This window comes from Didymella exigua (assembly GCF_010094145.1).
Source record: "Didymella exigua CBS 183.55 unplaced genomic scaffold M421scaffold_78, whole genome shotgun sequence".
Classification (NCBI taxonomy): domain Eukaryota; kingdom Fungi; phylum Ascomycota; class Dothideomycetes; order Pleosporales; family Didymellaceae; genus Didymella; species Didymella exigua.
In genome coordinates this window covers 26,085-37,776 of record NW_022984852.1, presented here as the reverse complement: position 1 = coordinate 37,776, position 11,692 = coordinate 26,085, and the positions used below count along the sequence as shown (strand labels likewise).

Genomic DNA, 11,692 nt, shown 5'->3' with positions numbered 1-11,692 from the left:
AGCCCTATTTTGCTAGAATCCATGTATTATTGACAAAGTTTTGGGGGGTACCCACGAAGGACGTTGGAGTATACCCATTCCGCCAGCCTACAGCCATCTAAGAAGACTTAGGGTAGAGGTGGTTAACTAGGAGCTTAGTCAACTATTTAACGCTGTAGGAACTACAGCAAAACTAGACATAACGCACGAACGTGCTAGGAGGGTATAGAAACATCTTCTAAATCTAATGCAAGCATACAGTATGCTAGGTCACTATTTAATAGTAAGTAGTTGTAGTTGTAGTAACTTGTGTTAGTTATGCTAAGAGAAAATGGCTGGTTTAGTGATATGGCTGGCTCAGTGATAATCTACGTTAGTCTAAATTAACTAAGCAAAGAAATAAAGACGCAAGCACTAAAGTTAAAGCCTATCTAGATTTAATCTATATAGATATAGGAGGTCCTATAAGGCCTAAAGCACTAAGAGGCTTTAAATACTATATTACTTTTAGAGACAGCTACACAAAATATCTAGTAGTAAAACTACTTAGATCTAGAAGTATTATAGTAGATATTATTAGGACTACTATTGCTAAGCTAGAATTAGAGGCTAAAGACAATAGCTCTTATAGCTCTAATAGTAAGAATTTTAGTAAACCCTTTAGTAATAATAAGGTTAAAGCTTTGCAGTTAGACAATGAATTTAAGTCTAAAGAATTAGACTTATACCTAACTAGCAAAGGTATTCTTACTAGATATTCTGCTCCTTATACTCCTGAGTAAAATGGTGCAGCAGAGATAATTAATAGAGTACTCTTTAACAAGGTTAGAGCTCTGTTAATTAATAGTAATCTACCCAAGCTAAACTAGGGTGAAGCATTACTAGCTGCTACGTACCTCTATAATAGAACACCTAGTAGCTCTATAGAGGTTAAGACCCCTTACTTTATAAAATACAAAGTGCTGCCTAACTTAAGCAATATAAGAGTTTTTAGCTCTTTAGCTTACTACAAGGGACCTAGCTTGTTAACTAAGAAGCTAGATTCCAAGGCTACGCCTTTTTACTTAATAGGCTTTGTGGGGTCTAATATCTATAAACTCTATAATTATAGTAGTAATAAGATTATAACTGCTAGAGATTGTAAAATTGTAGAAGGTTATTTCTATAGGCCTAATAACAACAACAATATTTAGAGAGTATTTACTAGACTATAGCCTAATAAATCTAGTAGCTCTACGTATAGAATTATAGGAAGAAATCCTAAGGTTGTTATTAATAATAAACGTCCTACTTCTAGTGTAACGTACTCTATCACCGAGCTGGTTATATCACCAAACCAGTCAAAATCTGCCAAGACTAACACAACTCCACACTTTACAGTATGACTTAACAACATCATAACCTATTGCTTCAACATAAAGGGAGACTGCAGCTTACTCTCTAGGCCTACAATACTGGACAGTTTCAGAGCAATCAGGCTGCTGCTGCTGCATTCAACGTTAACCAACGCAGGCTCTCTAAACGCGCTAGCAATACTCTATTTTAACTCAATGTATACGCAAACTGCTAGAAGCTTACTACAACTAAAGAGTAGATAATTATCTAATATATCCTTAACCTTAATTTATAAGGATTTGCGCCTTAGCTGTGTAAGGTAGTAGATATAGCTAATAAACTATTAGGTGTGTGTAGTAGGGAGCCTGTTAGTAAACTCTAGGCTATAAAATTTATAACATGTTTAGATTAGCTTAAGATAGCGTTTAACTAAGTAAAGAATAGATAGAGGATACTATAGGAAGATCCTAAGGTAATTAACACGTAGTTTATGCTAGTAGAGGGTACTAAGGCTAAGTATAGTATCTATAATAATAACATGCACAATTTTAATAAGACTAGGTTCTAGATAGGCGTAATAGGGTTAATAAAGGTTGTTACAGGCGCTAAGAGACGCGCTTAACCTGAGCTTGTTTAGCCAGGCAATTAGGAGTAGGTTACAGTTATACAGAGCATCTGCGCTGCTGGATATGCGACCCCGCCTTTCATCATCTACAAAGGACGCATCCACATCTCTGCCTAGTACAAGGAGACAGATATACCACACAATTAGAAGCTCTCTGTCTCTAAGAATAGCTGGACAAACAACGCGCTTGGCCTTAAGTAGTTGAAGCATTTTAACGCGCATACAAGAGCGCGTTAGGTAGGGGGATACAGGCTACTCATCTTGGACGGCTATAAGAGCCACCTTAACTAGGATTTTAAGGACTATTGCCTAGATAACAAGATCCTTACTCTCTGTATGCCAGCTCACTCGTCACACATCCTCCAGCTGCTTGACGTGGTCTGTTTCTTGCTGTTAAAGCGCAAGTACTCCTAACATGTCTAGGACTTAGCACACCAACATGTCTTCTACATTAATAAGGAAGGCTTCCTTCTAGCCTTTAGAGACGTGTTTCTTAATATGTTTACAAAGGCTAACTATTAGAAGGCCTTTAAGGCATTAGGGCTAGTCCCTACTAACGCGCAGGTAGTGTTAGATCGCCTTAAGGTGCGACACTGTACCCTACTAGCACCCCCTCTACTAGAGACACTGTGGCAGTAAAGGACTCTAAGCAATATACACAAGTTTAGGTCTTAGTTAAAGCTTGTACATAACTCCTTTACTTAGTTACTAGTTATAGCCTAGGCTAGCTTCTCTTAGCTTATTAAAGGTAGTAAATTAATGCTACACTAAAATACACTATAAGCTGCTCGCATTACTAAGCTTAAAGAGCAATTAGCAGTCATAACTAGGAGAAAGTCGCGCAAGCGAAAGTAAATTCAGCATGGCAGCACACTTGAGTATGGCCCAGCAGCATCACAGGTAGCTGCTAAGGTGTCTGTAGCAGCTTAGCCATCAAAGAAGACTTGTAGTGCAGGTACTTAAGAAAGGACCTAGTTAGCCCAACAGCGCTGTAGAAACTGTGGAGGCACAGGGCACAACGCTTAAACGTGTTAGAAAGATATAGAAGAAGATTCTAAATCTAATAAAAGCACGCAGTACGCTAGATTACTATTTAATAGTAAGTTATTTAAGTTACTGCAACATAAGTTGGGCGCGCTAAGAGATTTTGACTGGTTTAGTGATATGACTGGCTCGGTGATAGAGTACGTTAATAGATAACTTGCCTAGAGCAAAAGAGCTAGAGGATAGTTTTAAAGATAAACTAGCTGTCTACACTTCTGTTATTAAAGAAGACACTAGTTAAAATAGCATTGCTACAAGTGCTATTAATGAAGCAAATAGCAAGCAAGACTAGAAATCTCTATATAATAAAGCAATACTAGAGAATATACTTGCTACTTCTAATAGTAATAACTTAGAAGAACCTAGGAGCCTAAAGGAGTTGTTACTTAGAAGTAATAAAGACCAGGAGCTTGTACGGGAAGTCCGACAAGTACCACAAATGGAAGCTGTGGGCCTATGGTAGGCGGTTTGACATGCGACAATCCACGTTTTGGCCCGTGCTGTAGCGTTTACGGCTACTGTGGTGACGGATCTGACTTCTGCGCGCCTGGAAATTGGTAAGTCTTTGATTCCTAGCCCCTGACTGATGAATTATGGCTTACCACGACACTCAGTCACTCGGGCGCCTGTGATCCTGATTTGGGTGGTCCGTCAATAACGGGCGAGTGCGGCCCACTGTTTCAGGGCAACAAGACTTGCGCAGGCACCCAGTTTGGCCCATGTTGTAGCCAATATGGATACTGCGGCAGTGGAGACGTGTACTGCAAGGGTGAAAATTGCCACTTTGGGGCTTGCACGGATTAGGAGATCAATCCGTCCGTCTGGGCGCCAAGACACATTCTAGTATAGATAATCAAGCTGGCGCGCTATGGCCAGCAACACAACACATGTGCCAACACCACAAGGAAAGTTGGTTGTAGAACTGTCATCTGTGCTGCTTTGTGTCACAGCTCTATACTCATACCACCTTTGACTACCTTGGTCACCGTTGAACATGGATGTTGAACGGTGCGTCGCACTCCACAACGAGATTCTACGCTCCAGCTGGATCAGCTCAGGCCGCGAGCCAGACTCGCTGGAATCCGCCTGCCATACATGGTTTGACACTTTCGGCGATGAGGCTGAGGCTGTCCGTCCGAACCTCGCACCTGATCTTGTTACCTTTCTCCAGCGTGCGCGGGTGATCTACGACCTGGAAACGGGAGTTCATCTTAACTTCTTTTATTGGGTGCAAAATCTTGCTTCGCCTGATTTCATGTTCGAGCACACCGAGGACTTGGCGGACGATGAAGATGATGGCAGATACCTGGTTCTTTACGCAATGAGCAACTTCACAGGCCACTTCTGTGGGCTACTGTAAGTTAGAAAGTACCTTTAAGCTCCGCACAACGCTGATTCTCCTGGTCTAGGTATGACCAGGTACAACACCTTTGCATAATTAGTCCGACTATCTACGAGATCGAAGATGCCCTTGAGCGGAGGGTATGGTATCCATTGGAGACAGCCCTGGAGTACTGGCTGAGCCAGATTCGCAAAGGAGCGATCGCTGCTCTGCCGGAGGTCGAAGATCGGAATTACGGAAATGAGCGGTTCGAACCTTGGGAGTTCGTTCCATACACTGACGCTATGCTGGACGAGAACATCAACGCTTTCAATCGTCTTGTCGAAGCCATCGAAGCCCGCATGCCTCCCCCAGCCAGCCCTACAAGCCCCACAGAGATTGTCTACGGGCTTGTAGATGAGATCACACTCCAAAATTTGAACCTACCCCAGCGCTTTGGTTACGAATTCGTGCGCCGCGTACGCCGTCCACGTTTCCAGATGATCGCTCCAGGGCTCGAGGTCCTCGGCCCCTCCACATTCGTAGATCAGCCTTTCGGGTCGTTTTTGTACCCAGGTACTGTCCAAATTCCTCCGCTTCTCCTCTTTCGCTTCAAGGCAAACTACACAGATAATACTATGCCAAATAATCGTACTGGCGAGCCGATTGCCCAGCTATTCCCCCGGCACAGCCGCATTACGACTTATCCTGCCGGTCTCTACTTGCGACCATCTTCGACAATAAGCGCTGAAGATGAATGCTTATTCCTTCTGCCGTTTGGCATAGGGGCTAATGGGTATGCACGGAGGAGTGACGGAAGCAAGTTCGGTAGCAGGAGGACTCCAGCAGACAGCTGTTTCGACCTGTATCGACCGGGGTATCAGCCGTTTGAGCAACACCACGAACATAGTCTTCGAGATGTGCTGGAAAACTGGAGAGGTTTAGTAGAGAGTGGTGTTTGGCAAGTGGATGAGAATGGTGTTGCAGGCGGTATTGATGTGTGGAGAGAGGCGGATAGTAAGGAAAGATGGACACACTATGTTATTCCAATACCTTACAGCGGTACAGAACGAGTTCCTTAACAATGTTATGAAGCAGAAATACAGCAATCTCAGGGTCTAAAGGCCAAAGGACGTTCGCCTGTCACTACTGTTGGGACCGCTGCTTCTCATCCTTAGAAAGCCGCTCAAGGCGTTTACGTGCAAAGAGTAGTGCAGTTACATCAGTATCAGTCAGCTAGTAATTGCCTAGTATTGCAACAATAGACGCACGGTTAGCATTCATGCAAAGGTAAGAGAGAGCACTAGGTGCCTGTTAAGGTACAGACATTTATAAGTAATTAACGTTAGTCTAATAAAGGCATTGTTATTTAAAGTTAGGATAGTAATAAACTTAGTAGGGCGTCTCTTTTGCTTATATCCTATTTATTTAGGATTACCTTTAACGATCCTGGAGCAGCACCTCAAACGCTTATAGACAGTTGCTCTACAACATATGCTACTAACACAATAGAAGCACGCAAGCTGCTCAAAGCAAGTAGTATTACTACACCACGCTCTATTGTAGTCGTGCAGGACCTAATAATAGTCTACTAGATAATCGCATGCTTTAATCGCATCTACTTAACTATAGCTAATCTACTAAGAATCCTTAGTTGTCTAATCTTTATTCCCTATGTTAAGCGTGGCGTAAATAGGCAACTAGCATATAGTATACCACTAGTTAACAAGGCATATATGTAGAAAAAAGACTACTTCTTATTACTTTTAATAGGCAAGATCCTACAACTAAGACACAATAAGAACAGCTATAGTCTAAGATAGGCTGGCGGATGGGTAGGGTATGCTTTTTTACGTTTTGGCTTATAGCTTCTTAACTAGCAGAGATACGCTTACATAATCTATTATTCAATAGAAGCGCCTAGTATTGCGCCTTCTAATAAAAAAAGAATTAGCTTATTCTGCCTAGTATTAGCTAAGTTATTAACACTACCTAGCAAAGTATACCTATTAATAGGTATGCTTGCTAGGTACCCCCCCTTTTTTAACGTTTTCTAGCCTCTAGCTTGTGCAGTTTAATAGTTATAATAAAACCTTCTACTACAAAAATGTAGAGGTGGTTTTTCTCTTTCTTTTCAGCCCTAGTTCGCTAGAATCCATGTATTATTGATAAGGTTTTGGGGGGTACCCACGAAGGACGTTGGAGTATACCCATTCCGCCAGCCTAGTCTAAGAGGTAACAGTACTATTATGTATATTAATATTCCTAATAAGGTTAAGGAGGTATAGATAGCTTTTAACCTAGATTATATAAACTAGATAAGTAGAGTAGTAAGTAATCTAAATTCTGTATTTAAAAGGTTTAGTTTATTAAGTAACATGTTTCACCACCAAGCGGTCACCCGCACCAAGCGGTCACCCCTTATTAAACTCGCGACTATTGTAGTTAATTATCTCTACACCACAACACTGCACTAAAACATAGTATAGCCTAAAATATTATTTAGAAGCATTACTATTATCTAAATCTATAATTTCTACTGTGCAGGTGCGCGAATTGTAGCTAGTCTTGCTACAACGCCTATAGTATTAGTCTTTGCGTACCCTCTTTACACCCTGTTTAGCTGCCTCCCTACTACTATAGTCCTTCTTAGCTATTGAATCTAGTACGTCACCTACTATTAGACTCTCCTCTACCTAAATATACTTTCTTTTGCAACTGTGCTGCTCTGTTAGAGTAGCTATTACCTTACAAATACTAGCTAGTTCCTACGCCTATAACACTAAATTATAACCTATAATAGCTATGCCTTTTACAAGCAAATTAACAGCCTATAGAAGAGGAGAGATTAGTAATTCTCTATGCCTTTGTATGCGCTCACAAACTAGCGTTAATTGCGCCTCTATCTCCTTTAGGGTGGCTGGCGTTTTTGACTCCTATAGGGTGGCCTCTAGTGGTGGAGGTGTTGGCGTGCAAAGCACCACATCAAGCTTTAATAGCACTCGCTCTAGGTTGTGGGGTACTAAACTAGAGCCTCTAAAGCTTGCTAGGATATTTTCCTTTATAATTGTCTTATTAAAAGCAATGCAAAAGGCTGGCAAGAATGTCTCTTTCTTGACTTGCGTGACAGAGTACCTCGCCTAGCTGTCAATCTCAGCAGAGTACGCCTGCTTCAATAGGGCAAAACAGCCTACGTCAAGCAGCTGCAACAGGTGCGATAAATAAGGAGGCATACAGAGAGTAATAATCTTCTGTTCCTTGCAGTACTTAAGGAATTAGTAGTTGCTGTAGCTCTTATAGCTGTCTATAATAAGCAGACAGTACGCACCTACAGTACGCTCCTTTGTATACGTGTTAAAGTGCTTCAACCACATTAGGCTAAGCTTATTTATTGTCTAGCTGTTAGCGCTAGTCTTAATTACCTAGTCACAAGGTAGTCCTAAATACTAGCTTAATATAAGGACCTTGCTACTAAAGATAATAAAGGGTGGGATAGCCTATCCACTAGCGTAGATGCCCTAGATAATTGTGACCTAGTCTTAGTTACCTAGCTATATTGTCTTAGGATTGCTTTGCTTCTTAGAGCCTTTAAAGACTATTTAAGCAGTAATTATACCTATTATAAAGCTAGACTTATTAAACTTGTGTGTGTCTTTATCTAGAATCCTATACTTCTCCTTTGTATTAGCAACTAGCTTAAACCACAGCTCTATAACGCGTAGATCTTTATTTAGGGCTCTTTAACAATTGTATGAGCGACTGCGTTAAAGCTTAACCTCCTTAGTATGCGTTCTAAACCTGTCTACCTAGTTCTTGCCAACAGGTCCTTCATTGCGTGCAGCAAGGAGATTATTAGCCATTTCTTGTACTATAGTCCTTGTAGTGCCTATCCCTCACGCGTCTAACTCAAGTATACATGCAACTATTGCCTCCTCCTCTATCTTATTTAGCTTGCTTGAGTTGGGCTGACAGTCGCGTTGGGCGAGCCTTCCAGCGCGTCGTTGTACTAGCGTTGTTTAGGGGACGTTAAATGTTTTTAATGCGTGTTTTATAGTATTAGGAGGGGTAGCTTAGGTAGCCTAGATAGCAAGGTATAGTGTACCTTTGTTGTAGGTTGATTGCGCGTTGCGTTGTGGTAGCATTGTTGTGATAGTCTGCAATAGTCGCGATTTTGATGAGGGGTGACCGCTTGGTGGGGGTGACCGCTCGGTGGTGAAACACGTTAGAGGAAACTCTTCTTTAATTTAGATTAGGTATTAAATAATAAGATTTTAATAGAGGCGCTACTAATATAAAGGAATATAATATAGTATCACACCTAACATACCTCACGGGCGAGTGGCCGGCCCAGGCGAGTGACAGGATTTTGCCAAGACCACACCAAACTTCATACAACCTGTGATGTCTTAACGCAAAAAGGCTTAAAGTGTCTTAAAGGAACTAAATATATAGCTTGCTATTTAGGCTCTTAAACAAGACGCGACTCTTACTATTCCACACACTGCAACAATCTACAAGGTGTTAGAAAGAACGCTAAGATAACAATATGCTAGAACGCTCTTAAGACGCGATTGTAAGGTTAACTTAATAAAGCTAACAAGCACTGAAGAGGAGGTGATTGTGCAGCATGTTCTAAAGCTAGACGAGCGAGGATACCCACCCTGGCTTACTGATGTGTAGGATATAGCCAACTCTCTACTTACTAAGCGCCACCAGCCTCCTGTTAGCAAGAACTAGGCTAGCACGTTCGTTAAGCGTTGCCCAGAGCTTACAGTCAAGTTCAATCAAAAGTACAACTACAAGAGAGCCCTCTGCAAGGATCCTGAGGTGATCTAGGGCTAGTTCCGCCTAGTAGAGAATACTAAAGCTAGGTATAGTATCCTAGACAAAGACACCTACAATTTTAACAAGTCTAGGTTTATAATAAGTGTTATATTAATAGGAGCTGTTGTTACAGGCTTAGAGCGTCGTAGAAGACTAAATACAGTACAGCAGGGCGACCAAGAGTAGACTAGCATTATCTAGGGTATCAACCCTAACCAGGTCGCAGAGCATTAAGCTGCCAATGAGGCCGCCACACGCCATAAATCACACAAGAGGAAGCGGATCCAGAGGGAGGGGACTCTCACTGTTAGTAAAGGAGTGTGCTTAACTACCCTAAAGGAGTTTAAAGCCTGTAGTAATAGGAAAAAGGCAAGCTAGAAGAGGTGCGTTAAACTAGGCACTTAGTCTTTACAACGCTGTAGCAGGTGTAGTAAGGCAGGGCACAACGCGCGAACGTGTATAAAAGATGCGCAAGATACTGTAGATTAGTGCTGTATACTGTAAGGTACAGTAACTTGCAGTAACTTGCTGTAATATGCAAGAGAAGTTGAAGTTTGGTGTGGTCTTGGCAAAATCCGGTCACTCGCCCGGGCCGGCCACTCGCCCGTGAGGTACGTTAGAGGATTTAGTATTTATCTCTACTTAGTATATAAGTATTAGGCTGATAAGCCTTTAGTGTTAGATATAAACTTTACTTTTAATTATTAGTAAAGTAGCCTAAATAATTCTATTTTATTACTATCTTATTATATTAGGATATAACTATTAGTAACCCCTCTAGCACTATCTACGTAGATATATAGACTACTAACACTATTATTTCTATAATAAACTTAGCAAGGATATATTCTCTTCGAGTGTAACGTGTTTCACAAGCGAGCGCCGCACCCAACCGAGCGCCGCACTCTCGCTGCCAGAACGCCGGCGCAACAACAGCGCGTAATGTCTCAACCACAACAAGCTCCTACACTCTATACTAAAGCTAATGTACAGCTTGCTATATCTAATATCTTAAGAAACTAAGTTTAAAGTATCTAACATACTAAGAAAGTCTATAAAGTGCCTAAATAAATAATCTAATACTAATGTAACAGAACACACTCTTAATATAACTGCAAGCTAAATATAAAGCGCCTTACAAAGCTAGAAGAGGAGGCAGTTATACTACGTATACTTAAGGAATCTGCGCGTGGCCTACCCTCCTTAAAGGCAGACGTACAAGATATAGCAGATAAACTGCTAAGAGAGCGCGGTGCAAAGCCTGTTAGCAAGAACTGGGTTAACAACTTGGTAAAGCGTACACTAGAGCTCCAGAAGCGGTGGACCCGCCCATACAATCGCCAGCGGGCTGCTTGCGAGGACCCAGCAGTTATCCAGCCCTAGTTCACGCTTGTTCAGTCTATAAAGGCGAAGTATAGTATTATAGACAAGGATATATACAACTTTTATAAGTCTAGCTTCCTAATAGGCAAGATCTTATTACAGCTAGTATTAACAGGCTTAGAGAAGCCTAGGAAGTAGAAGAAGATCTAACCTAGCAATTATAAGTAGGTTACCCTAGTATAAGGTGTTAGGTTAACAGGGAAGGTTATCCTACTATTCCTTATCCTTACAGGCAAGGTTCTTATCTCTAACTAGTTTACTAAGGACCTCCTACAGGACTAAGTTATTAATATTAGTCCTACTAGCTAGACTAATAATAATCTAGCGCTTACCTAGCTCTACTACTTTAAGATGCATGCGAAGCTAGTTAGGGTCTACCAGCTACTTATTATTAATAGCTATAAGAGCCACTGCTTAGTGGCTTTCTAAGATCTCTGCAGAGAGAAGAAGATAATCACTCTCTGTATGCCCCTGCACTTGTCGCACCTGTTGCAGCCACTTAACGTTGCCTGCTTCTCGCCACTAAAGCGCCTGTATAGCAATAAGGTTTTAGCCTTAGCACATAGTCATATCTACTATATTAACAAGGAAACCTTCCTACTAGCCTTTAAATTAGTGTTTAGTAAGGCGTTTACTAGAGAGAACGTTTACGCAGGCTTTAGAGGTGCTATGCTAGTCCCACACAACCTAGAGGTGGTGTTATTAAAGCTTAATGTGCGCCTGCGCACGCTAACGCTACTAAAACCTAGCAACATTGCCTAGGAGCTAAAGACACCACGCACTGCTTACAAAGTAGAGGAGCAGTTAACTCTAATTTAAAAGTAGATTTAAATCTATTAAGGGTCTCTAGTAAGTTTGTTAGATAAGTAGGTTAAATAGTTAGTAAAGGCACTTAGTAGATAGCTTATAATATAGTGTTAATATAGGAGGAAATAGGCTGCCTTTAAGACACTATAGAAGCATCTACAAAGCGCAAGACCTGTAAGCAATAATATATACACGCAGAGGAGACCCTTATAGTTAGTAAAGTAGCTAACTTAATTACTAAAAAGGAGGGTAGAGGTTATAGTAAGGGTAAGATGCCTATAAAGAGGGTGTGTGTTAGATAACACTATAGGTATTACTAGGCTGGCGGATGGGTAGGGTATGCTTTTTTACGTTTTGGCTTATAGCTTCTTAAC

At 41.3% G+C, this 11,692-nt stretch overlaps 3 protein-coding genes across 3 annotated transcripts; 2 read left to right on the top strand and 1 right to left on the bottom strand.

Annotated features, from left to right (window-relative positions):
• Nucleotides 1-851: 851 nt before the first annotated feature.
• On the top strand, nt 852-1,172 carry M421DRAFT_78665 (uncharacterized protein; the record flags this gene model as incomplete). Its single annotated transcript, XM_033597420.1, has 1 exon — nt 852-1,172. A coding segment is annotated over one exon (321 nt), but the record flags the coding sequence as incomplete, so codon positions are not given.
• A 2,705-nt stretch (nt 1,173-3,877) lies between these two features.
• On the top strand, nt 3,878-5,419 carry M421DRAFT_427022 (uncharacterized protein). Its single transcript, XM_033594556.1, has 2 exons — nt 3,878-4,339; nt 4,393-5,419. Exons 1-2 carry the CDS (start codon nt 3,978-3,980, stop codon nt 5,384-5,386), a joined length of 1,356 nt encoding a protein of 451 aa, XP_033442602.1. The 5' UTR covers nt 3,878-3,977; the 3' UTR covers nt 5,387-5,419.
• Nucleotides 5,420-7,878: 2,459 nt separating this feature from the next.
• M421DRAFT_427021 (uncharacterized protein) lies at nt 7,879-8,529 on the bottom strand. Its single transcript, XM_033594555.1, has 3 exons — nt 8,407-8,529; nt 8,202-8,310; nt 7,879-8,042 (listed from the first exon to the last, which is right to left on the bottom strand). The coding sequence occupies exons 1-3, from the start codon at nt 8,444-8,446 to the stop codon at nt 7,904-7,906; spliced, it is 288 nt and encodes a 95-aa protein (XP_033442601.1). The 5' UTR covers nt 8,447-8,529; the 3' UTR covers nt 7,879-7,903.
• Between the last annotated feature and the right edge of the window lie 3,163 nt (nt 8,530-11,692).